The sequence below is a fragment of the Cebus imitator genome, unplaced genomic scaffold, assembly GCF_001604975.1.
Source record: "Cebus imitator isolate Cc_AM_T3 unplaced genomic scaffold, Cebus_imitator-1.0 Scaffold280, whole genome shotgun sequence".
NCBI lineage: Eukaryota > Metazoa > Chordata > Mammalia > Primates > Cebidae > Cebus > Cebus imitator.
In genome coordinates, this window is record NW_016107595.1 from 108,564 (window position 1) to 125,438 (window position 16,875).

The window sequence follows — 16,875 nt, forward strand, 5'->3', positions numbered from 1 at the left end:
CGGTGAAAGTTTGAAACCCCATCTAAAAAAAAAAAAAAAAAAAGAATTCTCATACTCTCGCACAGTTCACCCATTTGCAGTGTACAATTCAGTGGCTTTGGGTACATTCACAGAGTTCTACAACCATCACCACAGGCAATTTGGGAACATTTTTCATTATGCCAAAAAGACACCAACCCTTCCAGTGTCCCCATGCCCTGCCTCCCCCAGCCCCTGGCAACCGCTAATCAGCTTTCTGCTTCTGTGGATGAGCCTGTTCTGGACGTGTCTGTTAATGGAATCTCACACTAAGTGACCTTTAGTGTCTGGCTTCTCTCAGCCTCATGTCATCAAGGTTCATCCACGTTGTATATCATGGATGAGTGCTCTGTTCCTTTCTATAACTGAGTCATATTCTGCTGTATCGTTGGACCACAGTTTGTTCATCCATTCATTCGTTGGTGGACACACAACAGAAAGTTTGGAGCAGAGGGCCGGGCGCAGTGGCTGACACTTGTAATCCCAGTGCTTTGGGAGGCTGAGGCAGATGGATCATTTGAGGCCAGGAGTTTGAGACCAGCCTGGCTGACACAGTGAAACCCCATCTCTAGTAAAAATTCAAAAATTAGCCAGGCGTCCTGGTGGGTATCTGTAGTCCCAGCTACTCGGGAGGCTGAAGCAGGAGAATTGCTTAAACCTGGGAGACGGAGGCTGCAGTGAGCCGACATGGTGCCACTGCACTCCAGCCTGGGCAACAAGTGAGACTCCATCTCAAAAAAAAAAAAAAGGACAGTTTGGAGCAGAGGTCAGCTGTGTGACTTGGTGGTTAGGGTTGTATTTTTGAAGGCTGGGGAGGGGACTGAGGGAACAGTGGGAGCCTGGGGAACATCAAGGTGGCTGCGAGGTCACTGTGGGGAAGGGGGATGGAAGTGGGAGGTAGGAGACAAGAAGGATGGGGTCAGAAAGGCCTATTAGGAGGTGGCCTTCAAGAGGGCCTTAAAAGAGGAGAAGTTTGCCCAGCTGACAGGCCAGCGGGACACAGACCACCCACAGAAAAGCAACAGCATCTGCAAAAGCTGAGGGCAGGAGAGAACGTGACCATGTGCGCCTGCACATTGTGGGGCCCGAGGCCCTGTGTGCTTGGGGCCCGGCTGCAGGGTGGCGGGGAGCGAGGGACTCAGGCCTGCAGAGGGCTCTGCTGAGACCCACTCGGCACAGCTGCCTGGGGCGGGGAGGTGGGCTCAGCTGGCAGCAAGGGACAAGAGCAGGGCTTTGCCACCCGTGCCCCCTGGGTTTGCTCTGCACTGCTCACATCAGCCCTTGGAGAGGGAAAGTATCTTCAGGAGTGTCCAGATCTGGAGATTCCAACATCCTGTGTGCCCAGTGCCAGGCAGGGTCTCCGTAAGCCACGACAGCTGTCACCTGCACAGGTTGGCAGTGCCCAGCTCAGCTTAGGAAATGGGCTGACAGTGATAAGCCTTTTTTCCTTTTCTTTCAGGAATTGACTTTAAAATTAGGACCATAGAGCTCGATGGCAAGAGAATTAAACTGCAGATTTGGTAAGAGTCATTGTTCTCTGTCATTCCCTTCACCTGGCCAGGGCGTTGAACCAGAAGCCCTTGGCATTCTCCCTCCACCCTCCCTGTGATCTTGGCCTCCATTTCTTGGTGCTCAGTCCTGGCACATGGGGCTTTTTTCAGAAGCTCCTGGAGTTTTATACCCAGCCCAGAGGTGCCAGGGTCTATAGCATGGGCATAGAGCTGCCCAGCCCCAGTTAGCTCAGTGCTCCACTGTGGGCACCGTGTGGGTCTGGGCTTCACAGTGGGCTGCTTATGTTGAACCGGGAGAGAGCCCTTTCAGTGCCAGGTGCTGGTGAACCGTGAGATGCCCCAGCCGAGAGTTTCCTTTTGAGCCTCTCCACCCACTCAGAAGCATTTTAAAGGTCCAACTTCACTTCCTCTTTTCTCTCCTGGGGCAGCCTAGACCTCCCTTCCCAGCATATAGACCCGAAACCCCAAACCGAAATTAAGCCAAGGCTGGGCCCCCTGGCAAGACCTGTTTCTATTCCTGAGACCTGCGGGTGACTTCCTGTGCACATACAATTAGGGAAGTGGTGAGGCTCCAAGTCGCCCTCTCTGGCCTGACTCTAGTTTCCTGAGACTGAGTTCAGGTGGTCGGGTATAGTGGGGCCCTGCCCTGCACACATGCCACTTGCATAGAGTCACTGGCCCTGAGCAAAATAAAGAGAAGTCAAATTTAAGAGCATGGTGCAGGCTGGGTGCGGTGGCTGACACCTATAATCCCAGCACTTTGGGAGGCCAAGGCGGGCAGATTACCTGAGGTCAGGAGTTCGAGACCAGCCTGACTAACATGGTGAAACCCCATCTCTACTAAAAGTACAAAAAATTAGCTGGGCCTGGTGGCAGGCATCTGTAATCCTAGCTACTTGGGTGGCTGGGGCAGGAGAATCGCTTGAACTGGAGAGGTGGAGGTTGCAGTGAGCTGAGATCACACCACTGCGCTCCAGCCTGGGCAACAAGAGTGAGACTCCGTCTCAAAAAAAAAAAGAGAGCATTGCAATTTGTCACCCAAACCAGGCAAGTGCCTTTGGGCGGGAGCCGTGTGCCTGGAGATGGACCACGAAGCCGTCCTCCCTCAAGTCTCAGAGCGTGAACCGTCGCCCCCACTTGCCAGTTTCAGGGAGCCCCACAGGTCCCCTCGGCTCCAGGTGCTGTTCACCTCTTAATCTGGCTTGGGGGGTCTGGGGCAGGTTTAACGTGCAGTCCATCCTGCAGACGTTGGTAGTCAGTCAGCCGCCTTGTAAGTTCCGAGCTATGGAAGTTTCTCTACTTCCAGCACGTTGGTGCCACGTCACCCTTGGTTCCCAAGTCCAAAGTGACACTGCACCAGCAAGCAGAAATTTCACTTTCCTCCTGCCTTCCTGTTTCTGCTCTTAGCAATTGTGGTGAGGTCAGTGACTCAGATCTCTTCTAAGACAACTAGGATGGTGGTTGAGGAAAAAATGGCTGTTCTTAACCACTCATGTCTCCTGCTGCTGGTGCCAGAAAGTCAGCTCCAAGCAAGGTGTTTCTGCATGGCCCAGACATACAGAGCCTGCCAGGTCTCTGCAGGGCTGTGGGAGGAACCCTGGGTTTGGAGACAAAAGACATGAGTATTGACCTGGCTCTGCCACCAATCAGTTAGGTCACTTTTAATTTTTTTTTTTTTTTTTTTTAAAAAAAAGTCTCACTCTGTTACCCAGGCTGGAGTGCAGTGGCATGATCTCAGCTCACTGCAACCACCACCTCCCAGGTTCAAGTGATTCTTGTGTCTCAGCCTCCCAAGTGGTTGGGACTACAGACATGTGCCACCATGCCCGCCTAATTTTTGTATTTTTAATAGAGATGAGGTTTCACTGTGTTAGTCAGGCTGGTCTCGAACTCCTGGCCTCGAATGATCCACTTGCCTCTGCCTCTTAAAGTGCTGGGATTACAGGCATAAGCCACTCGCCCTGCCAGGTTAGCTTTTTTTTTTTTTTTGAGACGGAGTCTTGCTCTGTCACCCAGGCTGGAGTGCACTTGAAGTGCAGTGGTGCAGTCTCGGCTCACTGTAGCTTCCACCACCCAGGTTCAAGCAATTCTCCTGCCTCAGCCTCCCAGGTAGCTGGGATTGTAGGCACGCACCACCACGCCCGGCTAATTTTTGTATTTTTAGTAGAGATGGTTTCACCACGTTGGCCAGGCGGGTCTCAAACTCCTGACCTCAGGTGATCTGCCCGCCTTGGCCTTCCAAAGTGCTGGGATTACAAGCGTGAGCCTGAGTCCCAGCTGCACCCAACAACCAAGAGCTACGTTTCTGAGCCACATGACTGGCTCATCTGTGAACCAGAAACTCCAAGGAGAATTTCCTGGAAGCAAAGGTGCAGAAGAGGGAGAGGGCGTGTGGGTCAGGAATCCTGTCCTGGCTCTGCCTCATCAGATGACCTGAACCCTTCCAAGCCACAATGTCCATTCCTGTAATAATAGGTAGATTACAAGGTGCTGCCTCAGCAGAAGAAGAACTCGCAGCAGATGACCCGTGAGAAAGCCAGGCGTCCTGGGTAGATGCTCCTTGTCTCCTACTGGGGGCAGTTATTTGCCTTTGATGTTGCTAATATCCCTTCTCTTCATGTTTAGGGACACAGCCGGTCAGGAACGGTTTCGGACGATCACAACGGCCTACTACAGGGGCGCGATGGTAGGGATTTTCGGTTTGTTTATTTGTATCTCCTTTTTAAGTCAACATGGGAGCCTGACTGTGCGTTGGTTACTGAAGCCTAGATGTTTCTGTGGAGCTTGTGCCCCAACTCCTCAGGGCTCCTTGGTCCTACGTTAGTCTTAGGAAGAGGCTGTGTGCCCCAGGCCCGCCCCCGTGTACATACCTCCCCTTCTGGCTGCAGAGACAATGCAGGGTTTTAAATAAAGTAGAAACGTAATTCTTTGGGAATGAAGGAAGACACAGGAAGCCGGTTCTTCTAGGTGAGCTCAGTGCAACTGGAGCCAGCATGCCCTGACTTTTAAGAGCGGTCACATGACCCACATCAGTCTCGATGGAATTTGCTACCAAAAGGGTGAAGCTTTTCCAGGAGCTGACCTGCCCTGGGCTGTGGGCTGTTATATCTTGTCACCCGGGCCTGAGGCAGGATGACGTGACAGGAAGACTCATTCAGCATCCCTCAAACATTGCCCGAGCACCTTCTCTGGGCCAGGCCTGAACTAGATGCGGAAGGCGGCAGGGGATGGGACGAGGTCCTGTCTTGGGCCCTGTGTGTATACAGCAGGGCATTCAGGGGTGGAAGGAGCAGGGGGTGGAGCCCCTGGACCTGGCCTGAGGCCCTGGCTCACCCTCTGAGCTCCATCTCCTGACTTGGAAAATGGAACAGCGCAGCACTGTGTCCCAGGCTGTGCTGAGGATCAATGGCTGTCTCTCCCCATTCCCAGTTCCCTCTGTTCCCTGCTTTTTGCTTGGCACACCCCATCATTTAATTGCTCAGGCAACTACCTGTTTCCTCTGTGAGGGCAGTGCCACGTCCTGGTCCCTGCCATCTGCCTGGCACCAGGGGACCTGCTGGGTCTGCAGTAGTTGCTCAGGAAAGACTTGTGGACTGTGGAGAGGAATGGAGGCATTATGTATTTAGAGCATCCCACGTGGCGTCCGAAACCCCATGGACACCCACGTGTGTAGGTTGCAGCCTTAGCATGCCTCAGTGAAATTAATGTATTTATTTCCTCTTCCCTGGTAGTACTCTGGTGGAGCGGGGGCAGGGGGCCTGAGGGCACTGGGGTCTTGGGGAACTTCAGCCTCTGGAGAAAGCTGTGTGACTTGGGGTCTGTCCCAGTCTTCTCTGGGCCAAAATAGCCACCTTCCACCCTGCCCTGATCACCAAGCCCTCTCCTGCACGAGGCAAAGGGCCCAGGTCTTAGCTCGGTTTATCTCATTGCGTTTTGTCTGTGTATCCCTGCATGCAGACGCCACTGTCATTCCTGTATTATAACAAAGAACCTGAGGTTTGGCCTGGTGTTCTGCCCTGCCGAAGTTCACTCAGCAGGTAAATGGCTGGGCTGTGCCAGGCTGTTTGTCTCCAGCACCCACATCCTCAGCCAGCACCAAGATGATTGTGGCTCTCCATCCTCCTAGTCCCGAGCTAACCTGAACAGATGCCGCTGGCTGCGTGTGGCTATTTGAATTTACACAATTAACTTTGAAAATCTAGCCAGGTGCAGTGGCTGATGTCCGTAATCCCAGCACTTTGGGAGGTGGGTAGAACTCTTGAGGTAAGGAGCTGGAGAGCAGCCTGGCCACATGATGAAATTCCATCTCTACTAAAAATACAAAAATTAGCCACATATGGTGGCAGGTGCCTGTAATCCCAGCTACTTAGGAGGGTGAGGCAGGAGAATTGCTTAAACCTGGGAGGCAGAGGATGCAGTGAACCAGGTTGTATCCCTGTACTCCAGTCTAGGCAACAGAGTGAGTCTCCGTCTCTTAATTAATTAGTTAATTTTTTTTTTTTTTTTTTTGAGACAGAGTCTTACTCTTGTTGCCCAGGCTGGAGTGCAGTTGGTGTAATGTTGGCTCACCGCAACCTCTGCCTCCCAGGTTCAAGTCATTCTCCTGCCTCAGCCTCCCGAGTAGCTGGGATTACAGGCATGCACCACCATGCCCGGCTAATTTTGTATTTTTAGTAGAGATAGGGTTTCTCCACATTAGTCAGGCTGGTCTCAAACTCCCAACCTCAGGTGATCTGCCCGCCTCAGCCTCCCACAGTGCTGGGATTACAGGCATGAGCCACCCCGCCTGGCCAATGATTTCTAAAAACATTGAAAATCCAGCTTCTTGGGTCACAGCAGCCATGTTTCTGGTGCCCTAGAGCCTTATGTAGCCAGTAACAGTCACATGGGACAGCGCCACCATTGCAGCTGGGTCCTCATCTCTGTCAGCATGTTCCTAGACCCTTGGGACTCAGAGTCCCAGGTGCTGGAAAGCATTGGATGCCTAGAGACCTATTGTGAGGTTTGCCCAGAGGGGGGCCTGAAAAATAGTCACTTGGAGCCCGGAGGGGCGTTTCCAGAAAAACCTGGAATAGGCTGGCTGGCTCAGTGTTTTCCAGGTGCTTCTGTGTGATTCTAAGAGAGAGCTCTACCCACTGTCCTGCTAACGCCCAGGTTCCCTCCCCTCAGCTCCTTGAAATAGGTACAAATCCAGGAATTTGAGCCTTGGGCACATGTCACCAACTTAGTGGTGATGGCAGGAATCCTCGGCCTTCACAGGGTCCAGTCCCTGGATAAAGGGTCCCACACCCCCGACCCTGACCACGCTTGATTCACAAGTTCTGCCCACTGTGGCTGGCGCGTGGCAGACATTATGGGCCACTACAGCCTTGAGGTTCTTCGCCATGGTTGTGGCTGATTATGAGGCCATTATTCATGTCCGTGAATTCCTGGGAGCATTTGGAGTTACAGTGACTTTCTTGCCCCATCTGTGTGGTTTTGTCCCACACCCTTGCACTCACACCCGTCTCACCATTACCACTGCTTATGTCCTTATTCTGCAAACCTGGATGGCGTCAGACAACTTGGCCAGCAGCAGAGATCATCAGTGCCCTCTGAGGTGCCACAGATGCAGGGCTGGGCCCGGGGAGCAGGTAGCAGGGAGGAAGGAAGAAAGCCAGGCCTGGGCGTGAGCAAGCCACGTGCCGTGGAGCCCAGGGTCCCCGGACACAAAGGGGACTTGTGATGGCACTGCAGGCTGGCCTGCTGTGGGCACTCCACAAGGACATCAAGAGCCACACACAGGCCAAGCGCAGTGGCTTACACTTGCAATCCCAGCCCTTTAGGATGCAGAGGCTGGCGGATTACGAGGTCAAACGATCAAGACCATCCTGGCCAACGTGGTGAAACCCTGTCTCTACTAAAAAAATACAAAAATTAGCTGGGCGTGGTGGCGCATACCTGTAATCTCAGCTACTTGGGAGGCTGAGGCAGGAGAATCACTTGAACCCGGGAAGTGAAGATTGCAGTGAGCCAAGATCGTGCCACTGCACTTCAGCCTCGGCAACAGAGTGAGACTCCATCTCAAAAAAAGAACCACAGACCATTAGAGGTGGCCCCCACATGTGGAATGTGGATTCTGGGGTTGAAAAAGGCCCTGGGACATTGCTGAGAGGGTAGGTGTCATCAGTGCTTTTGGAGTTAGCTGCCCTCGCCTCCTCCATCCCCAGGGCTTGAATCTTTTTTTTTTTTTTTTGGAGTCTTGCTTTGTTGCCCAGGTTAGAGTGCAGTGGCACTATCTCAGCTCACTGCAATGTCTGTCACCTTACATTCAAGCTGTTCTCCACCTCAGCCTGCTGAGTAGCTGGGATTACAGGCATGTGCCACCACACCTGGCTAACTTTTTGTATTTTTAGTAGAGACAGGGTTTCACCATATTAGCCAGGCTGGTCTTGAACTCCTGACCTCAAGTGATCCACCCACCTTGGCCTCCCAAAGTGCTGGTATGACAGGCGTGAGCCACCACACCCGGCCGATGAGCTGCTGCACCCGGCCCCAGGCTTGAATCGTAAAGGTCTGTGCCTCAGTTTCCCCTTGCATCACATAGGCATGTTTGCCCTTGTCCACAGCAGTGGTGAGGCTGTGGACCCAGGCTGAGGCAGCACTGCCCTGAAGCTCTTTCAGGACCCATGGGCCGTCTCCTAGTCACTCATATGTTGGTTAGGGAAGGGCCTCGGCGCGCCCAACCCTTCTTCACATAGCTGGTCCCCTCTGTGATGGGGTCACTAGAAGTTGCGTGGATGTCACGTCAGGACTCCCTGGGTTCAGTCGTGCCTGGAAGGTGGCTCTGGCAGAGCGTGGGGTGAGCAAGGGGTGAAGAGGAGGCTGGCTGCAGGGGAGGGTCAGCGTGAGGGGAGCGCCACTGGCAGTGGGCCTGTGGAACAGCTCCCAGCATCAGGCTGCACCATCCTATAGGCCACAAGGGGAGCCAGTGGGGCTTGTCATCGAGGTCGTGTCAGGGGCTGGCCTGTGAGGCAGAAGGGTCACCTCAGCAGCCCAGGGGGCAGGACAAGAGTGGTGCCAGAGCACAGCAGAAGGAAGGGCCGCAGGGATGGAGAGGAGAGGGCTGGCTTCCAGGGTGCCGCAGAGGCAGGAAGAATGGCGACAACAGGCCTGGCTGCGCGGCGTGTGCTGGGCTCTGCACCATTCTCCTGTGCCGCTCGGGCCTTGCCTCCAGAGCCTGCAGCGATGAAACACCCGTGTCTCCTCTCCCCGCCCAGGGCATCATGCTGGTTTATGACATCACCAACGAGAAGTCCTTCGACAACATCCGGAACTGGATTCGAAACATTGAGGAGGTGAGGCCCGCTGGCTCTTCCCACTGTCCCTGCTTCAGTCCTTGTCCCAGCGCTCTCTGGTTTACCTGAGAAGGCCAGGGTGCAGACACACACACAGGTCACTTGCCAATAGCCTCCTAATCAGGGACGCGGTGGGAGCAGGGACTGAGACACAAGCAGCCGGCCCCAGGGACCACACCCTGGCCTGGCCCCGCCCCAGAGCCCCTCGGAGCCCAACCCTCCAGCTGGGCAGTTGGATCTGGCTAGCGTCACAGTCATAAGAGAAGGAACATTCAAGGTTGTGGTCACCATGAGCGTTGGCTGCTTTCTAGAGAAGGAAGGTTCTAGCGCAGGTGTGACTCTTGTAGTCGGAGGGTGTGGTCGCTGGCCAGTCAGCTGTACTTTGAGCTGTATCAGAGCTGGGTGTGACCTGCTACAAACTACCTGTGTTCAGACCTTGACCCATAGAGGGGAGAGGAGGAAGCCAGTCCCTCCTCCCCCTCCCAAAGCCAGCATCTTTATCTTCCTGCTCCCCGAAGAGCTGACCTCACCCCCAAAGCTTTCCTGGCCGGCGGCACCTGCAGCTTTTAACAACTAACCAGGTGGAGCTTCAGGTGTGAGGCACAGCCAGAGAACTTTTCCCATCTATAAAGCCAGCGCAAAATGGCACATCACTGTCCACCCAGGACTCATGGACCCCCTCAGGCCAGGCTGAGAGGCCACCTCATCATTTATGAGTCATTGCACTGGGCTCAGCTCCTCGATGACCCTGAGAGGCCTGAGCTGCCGAGTCAGCCAATGCAAGGCTGCACCCTGGCTGGGGAAGCTGTCTTCATCCATGGAGAGGAGGAGAGCCTGGTCTTTGCGAACAGTCTCTGTTTCTGGCCAGCAGGCAGGAGCACCTTCTGGTTCATGGGCACAGAGGCAGGGAGTGGCACAGTAGGTTCCAGAGACCAGGTCTCAGCTGGTGAAAGAAGACAGCAGTTTCCAGCGTCCCCGTTCTTCAGGAAGCATGGTTGACTCCATGGGGACCCAGGGAGGTCTAATGAAGGAGCTGCCTTTGGGTATGAAGGCAGAGTTTGGGCAGCACCACGTGGTATGGTGAAGTGCCTGGGGCTGGTGACGGCCTCAAGTTGCGACCACCTCAGGCATGGCCCGTTTCTGGAGCCCACAAAGAGAGTTGAAATGTCAGGTCCAGGCATGGTGGCTCACACCTGTAATCCCAGCACTTTGGGAGGCCAAGGCTGGCGGATCACCTGAGGTCAGAAGTTTGAGACCAGCCTGGCCAAAATGTTGAAACCCAGCCTCTATTAAAAATACAAAACAGGGCCGGGCGCGGTGGCTCAAGCCTGTAATCCCAGCACTTTGGGAGGCCGAGGCGGGTGGATCACGAAGTCAAGAGATCGAGACCATCCTGGTCAACATGGTGAAACCCCGTCTCTACTAAAAATACAAAAAATCAGCTGGGCATGGTGGCGCGTGCCTGTAATCCCAGCGACTCAGGAGGCTGAGGCAGGAGAATTGCCTGAACCCAGGAGGCGAAGGTTGCGGTGAGCCGAGATCGCGCCATTGCACTCCAGCCTGGGTAACAAGAGTGAAACTCCGTCTCAAAAAAAAAAAAAAAAAAAAAAAAAAAAAAAAAAAAAAATTAGGCGTGGTGGCTCACTGCTGTCATCTCAGCTATTCAGGAGACTGAGGATCACTTGAACCCAGAGGCGGAGGTTGCAGTGAGCCTAGATCGTGCCACTACACTCCAGCCTGGGAGACAGAACGAGACTCCATCCTAAAAAAAAAAAAAAAAAAAAAAAAAAAGGGGGGCAGAGCAGAAGGTCCCAGGACAACAGCTGGGGCCCCCTGCAGAGGAGCCAGGAGGGAAGGGAGGGAGGAAGGCAAGGGTGGGGGGTAAATGTCTCAGCCTCACTCACCCCTGCAGAGGCCAGACCCCCGCAACAGCCCAGGTGTGGTAGCGTGATTGACATATCCGTAGAAGGTACCAGAAAGCGTTTCAGAAAATGTGCATTTGGTCAGAGTGGCAGCTCGAGCCCTGGCCCTGGCCCTGGCATTGGCTGTGTGACATGGAACTGGCTGCTTGGCCTCTCTGAGCCTCAGCTTGTCCCTTAGACTAGGCTGTACCTGGCAGTCCTGACCCCACCACTCTGATTTCTGGGGACAGGCTCTGTTGGCAAAGGCACCTGGCCAGTGTCACCCAGTCTGATCTCCTGTCTGTCCCCCTCTCTCTCAGCACGCCTCTGCAGATGTTGAAAAGATGATACTCGGGAACAAGTGTGATGTGAATGACAAGAGACAAGTTTCCAAGGAACGGGGAGAAAAGGTGGGCATGGTGGCACAAGGGGCAGAGGGCCTGGGGGTCTTGGGATTCCCATGCAGAGGCCTTCCCCATCCCTCTGCTGCCCCAGGGGCTCCCCTGAGTGCTCTCGGGTAGAAAAGTTGGGCTTTGGTGGTTCCTTTTATAAGCACATGCTGTCCTGGCTTGCCTGGGACGAGTTGGTCGCCCCAGTGTGGCATGTGCCAGGGGACGGCAGAGTGGGAAGCACATGCCCAGCCGGGGCTTCTCGGGTGCGCTCTGCGGGCGTCTCGTTGAAACCCACCATGGCCCCACTCCAGCCCTTCAAGGCCACAGGAGCAGGGGACAGAGCCGTAGTTTGATCCCTGCAGGGCCCCGCCACCCTCCCGTCTCAGCTGCCCTCCCCAGCGCTCCATGGCCTGCGTGGCACTGTGGAGGGGCATTTGCAATAGGCTCCCCACTGGAGAATCGAGGGAGCGACCCAGGAAGCCACAGCCCCGGCACCAGCCCTGCCTTCCACTCCTGTTTTGGGCAAGCTCAGATGTGCCCAGAAGCTGGTGTGCTCACACGTGTGCCTCCCTCTCTCACAGCTGGCCCTCGACTATGGAATCAAGTTCATGGAGACCAGCGCGAAGGCCAACATCAACGTGGAAAATGTGAGTCCCAGGCCCTGCTGGGAGACACGGGGCCTGCAGGATCAGCCCCTTCAGGCTGAAGGGGGAGCTGGTGTCCTCTGGGGAGGTCCTGCCGGAGGGAACAGCCTCAGGCTCCATGTTGCCAGTCAGTCCTCTGAGGGACACTTCCTGGCCAGTGCTACATGCCAGCCACAGGCGGCCTGTGGGAATCTGCCATCAGCAGGGGCAGGCCCACAAAGGGCACCTAGGATGCATCTCACGGGCCCCTGGGCAGCCCGGGGGAATAGGCATGGTTTTACAGGTGAAGAAATTGAGGCTCAGAGAGACCCAACTCTGTTTACACTCTCAGCTACACCAGTCACGCTGGAGGGGCCCCAGTCAAAAGCTCAGACACAGCAGGGAGCCCTGATGGGAGTTGGCCCATGCCACCCTCCCCTCTCCACGGGGTGACCCCAACCTTGCAGCCGACCCCATGATGTTTCTCCCTCCTGGTCATATTTCCAAGGTGGGATCTTCCACATCACTCCCAACCCAAAGTGTCTATGCTGCCTGGAAGACCAAGGCCAGATTCCTCACCTGGCATGGAAAGCCCTCCCTCGCCAGCTACAGCTGGTGTTTGCCATTCGGGACTCAGGCATCGCCCACCCCCCTTTCTCCCTTCTCCAAGACTTCACTGCATTCCCCTCCCGTGTGCCCCCCTTTCCACCTGTCAGGCTCCCTTTTCCAGTCAGGGCCCAGCCCAGGAGGCCCCTCCCTGAGGGTGTCTTCGTCCTCTGCTAGACCTTCCTCCACACCCCAAGTCACTTTCCTCTCCAGAACCTCCCACGTCATGGGTATGTGTGTTGGGATCACGCCTCCCGCTGTCTCTGTATGTCCCACACTCGAGGCCGTAACACAGCTCGGGCCTTGGCTGTGCTGGGGGAGGAACCTGCTCCTGCTCCCGGCCCTGCCGGCCAAGGACTCCAGCTGAAGCTTGTTTGGCCACAGAGCTCTTGCCTTTTCCCCTGAGCAGACAGAACCGAGGAGTCAGAGATGAAGAACTGGGCACTTCTAAATCCTTCTGGATCAGTCCGTTAACTGGCCTTTGGACAAGTCACTTGGCCTCTCTGAGTCTCAGTTTCGTCTCTGGCCAACCGAGTGTAGCCCCATCTCACAGGGCTTAGGGGAGGTCCCGTCAACAGTAGGGTGCTCTGCGGAAGTGAGAGTTGGCATTGGAGAGGAAAGGACGTTGGGAGGTGGAGGGACTGGGGAAGGACAGGAGCTGGGGCTGGACAGGCCCCCTAAGCCCACTGCCATAGGAGGCCCGCGCCTGGGAAGCTGTCCCACCACGCTCACTCCACACAGGCAGCTGAGGACTCGGGGCGCTGTCATTCCAGGTACTAAGTGTGCTTATTCCACAGGCATTTTTCACTCTCGCCAGAGACATCAAAGCAAAAATGGACAAAAAATTGGTGAGTGTGTGTCCTTCCCAGATCCCCAAGTGGATCTCTGTGGAATCCAGCTGTCGTCATTAGCAGCAGTGACATGACGCACCCTAGATCCTGCTTTTTAGGGACCAGCCAGACCCCATGGGACATTGCTGGGAAAGAGAGGAAGAGTTTGCAGGTGTGGCTGGGGCATCAGGCAGTGCCATCCTAGGGATGCTGCCCAAGCAGACGGGGCTGTTGCCAGCGAGTCCCCAGGCTAGCAGGGGGGGACACATGGCCCTTTCCTTTCCACCTCTGAAAAGGGCCAGAAAGACAACATGGTGTGCAAGGACAGAGAGCCACATCTTGGAGAAAAGCTTCCTAGGTCGCTCAGGCAGGGCCGGGGCTGGTGTCTGATAACTGCTGGCTCACCGTCTTGACAAGCATAGCAGATTCATAACCTGCCCCTGGCCCCCCCAGCCCCAGATGCTACAGGTTGTGACAGCTCCACCTTCCTTGCATCCCAGAGCTCTCTGAGGCCTGCAGGGAAGTCTGCATGAGTCCCTTCCCGTCCACCCTCTCATTCGTTTCTTGCTTTTTTTGTTTACCGTGCTGGCAATTTTCTAGTCCACTGTGCTCAGGATCAGTGGTGCTTTCTTGACAGAATCTAAACACTTCCCTGTACTTTGGGGGCATTTAAACACCGTCGTGACCCTTCCTCCCTCACCTTGGTTCCAGCAGCTGCCCTTTCCCAGCTGTCTTAAATTTCTTACCGAGTTGAAGACCACACACTGCTCTATTTGTGGGTTAGGGTTGGCCACTCAAGAATGCCCGTAAAATACAAAATGCCATTCAAGTAGTTGACGTCTGGTGTAAAGCAGATCTGTTTTGTGATTCTAAGATGCTGTGAGTTGAACAGTGAGGCATGTGATTGATTTAATAGCAGCTCTTCGGCCATTAAATTCAAAATGGGAAACAGCTCACAGAAACCAATGTACTGACCAACAACGAGTTGGGATTTTCTTGTATTTTTTTTCTTCACTATAACGGTCAAGGTTTGATTCTTTTTTCTTTTTCTTTTTTTTTTTTTTTTTTTTTTTTTTTTTTTTTTTTTTTTTTTTTTTTTTTTTTTTTTTCAGTTAAAAAGATTTTTTTTTAGTGTCTCTCTCTGCCTCTCCTGGCTGGATTTGATTCTTTTTTCTTTTTCTTTTTTTTTTTTTTTTTTTTTTTTTTTTAAGAGTCTCACTCTGCCACACCAGGCTGGAATGCAATGCATTGGCACCTTCACAGCTCACTGCAGCCTTGAACTCCTGGGCTCAAGAAGTCCTCCCATGTCAGCCGCTCAAGTAGCTGAGGCTCTAAGCACGTGCCACCGTGCCTGGCTAATCCTTTTTCTTTTTTGAGAGGTAGGATCTCACTTGTTACCCAGGTTGGGCTCAAACCCCTGGGTTCAAGCATTTCTTCTGCCTCAGCTTCCCAAAGTGCTGGGATTACAAGCAAGAGCCATGGCACCCAGCCCAGGGCTTGACTGTTCACAACCCTTCTGACTCGTTTTGTGAACATCATGGCAGCACTCTGTCTTCCTAGCCGGCCTACTGATTGCCTGGAGAACATGCTGGATCCTTTCCCGGCATAGGTTATGAGTGGCTGATGCTCGACCCTAATCCTTGCAATTTCTTGTTTTCTTAATTGAATTGCAAAGCACCAACCGGTGAGTTTAGTTCCTCGCTTTTTCCTGCCACTTACTCTGACCACAGCTGAGGCAGCTGCTCCACTTTTAAGGATTCCTATGATCTGATTGGTTCCACCAGGCTCCTCTCCCCACTCACCTTAATCACATCCACAAAGTCCCTTTTGCCAGGTCAGGTAACATATCCACAGGTTCCAGGGCTTAGGGCATGGACATTTTTGGGGAACAATAATCTGCTGACCATACCCCTGGACCATCCCTGGTCTCACTTCCTCCCATCATGAAGCCTCTTCAGAGGTCACTGTCAAAACACATCTCCCCTGTCACCTCCCCTCCTTGCCCCGCCTTCTGTCTCTCTCATTACTGGCCACTGTGGGAAACCATGCTTCTGTCTTTCCCGAATGATTTCTGTCTCCCTTGTCCATGTGAGCTCCCCATCGTAGGCCCTTTTGTCTCGTCTGCCACTGCATGCTTAGGGCCCAGAAACGCACCTGGCTCATCATAGGCTCTCAGTAGCTATTGTTGAATCAATCCAGGATTTACCTAAGAGCTGAAAGATGAGTTCGTCAAAGAAAATGGGGAGGCTGGCCAGGCACGGTGGCTCACACCTGTAATCCTAGCACTGTGGGAGGCCGAGGTGGATGGATCACCTGAGGTCAGGAGGTCAAGACCAGCCTGGCCATCATGGTGACACCCTGTCTTTAAAAAAAAAAAAGAAAAGAAAATGGGGAGGCAGGTGCAAGTCTTTCAAACGGGGTTGGGAGAATAGGATGTGAGCTCCCGGGATTGGCAGAAGCCAGATTCACTTTGAATGGGACAGACCTACGGCATTCCTCTCTGAAAATAATGGGCAGCACTCACGGATTTTCAGTAGGGAATGTGTTGACACAGTTAGCTTAGGTCTCATGTCCCTAGCAGCAGGTGGAAGTCAGATTAGAGGGGAGAGGTGGTGAGGCAGAGCCACAGCACAGGGACATGGAGACCAGTCAGCTGCAAGTGACAGTGGGACTTTGAACCTGGGCTTCCCAAATCCTAAGGGACACAGCCTTTCTGCTGCCCTCCCCCAACCCCCACCACCCCGCTGCCTCAGTAGAAGGTGCTCAGCAGAGATGGGCAGTGACTGGAGAGAAGAAAGGAGCAGGAGCAGATAAATGGAGGGGAAAAAGTATGGAAAGAAGAGAGTGACATGGGTGAATGAAGGGTTGGAAAGATGTTGAGAGGGTGAGTGGGAAGGGTATGACGGGGTGGGCGGATAAGTGAGAGAGCGGTTGGAAGGGGTGGTAGATAGCAGATGGTAAAGATCTGTTTTAGAAAAAAACTGTCAGTTGTAAGAGAACTGAACAGATGGTTAGTCGAAGGGATAAATCAGTGGTTGATTTGGTGGAAGGAGATGGTTGGACAGGTAGATGATTGGTTTGTTGGGTGTTTGGAATGGGATAGATGAATGGTTGGTTGGAAGGAGGTGGTTACTTGGAAGGGGATGGATGGATGGATGATTGATTGGGCAGAAGGGGTAGTTAGAAGGAGATGGTTAGTTGGATGAGGGGAAGGAGACAGATGGGTGGATGGTTGGAAAGGAATGGATGGTTGGTTGGATGAGGTGGTTAGAAGGATGGTTGGAAGGGGATGATATTTGGTTGGTTGGTTGGTTTGTTGGTTGCAAGTGGGTGGATGGATGGAAGGGAATAGGTTGGATGGATGGATGGATGATTGGTTGGTTGATTGGATGGATGGATGGATAGATGATTGGTTGATTGGATGGATGGATGGATGGATGGATGGATGGATGATTGGTTGGTTGATTGGATGGATGGATGGATGGATGGATGGATGATTGGTTGGTTGGTTGGATGGATGGATGGATGGATGGATGGATGATTGGTTGGTTGATTGGATGGATGGATGGATGGATGGATGATTGGCTGATTGGATGGATGGATGATTGGTTGATTGGATGGATGGATGATTGGTTGGTTGATTGGATGGATGGATGG

General features: G+C 53.6%; 1 protein-coding gene across 1 annotated transcript in view; it reads left to right on the forward strand.

Moving 5' to 3' along the window:
* Window positions 1-16,875, forward strand: part of RAB8A (RAB8A, member RAS oncogene family) — a 27,277-nt gene that overhangs the window by 4,636 nt on the left and 5,766 nt on the right. The window contains exons 2-7 of the mRNA XM_017501168.2: window positions 1,478-1,538; window positions 4,155-4,215; window positions 8,789-8,866; window positions 11,088-11,177; window positions 11,741-11,806; window positions 13,186-13,236. Of these exons, the coding sequence (XP_017356657.1) occupies window positions 1,478-1,538; window positions 4,155-4,215; window positions 8,789-8,866; window positions 11,088-11,177; window positions 11,741-11,806; window positions 13,186-13,236 (407 nt within the window). The remainder of the gene's footprint in view (window positions 1-1,477; window positions 1,539-4,154; window positions 4,216-8,788; window positions 8,867-11,087; window positions 11,178-11,740; window positions 11,807-13,185; window positions 13,237-16,875) is intronic.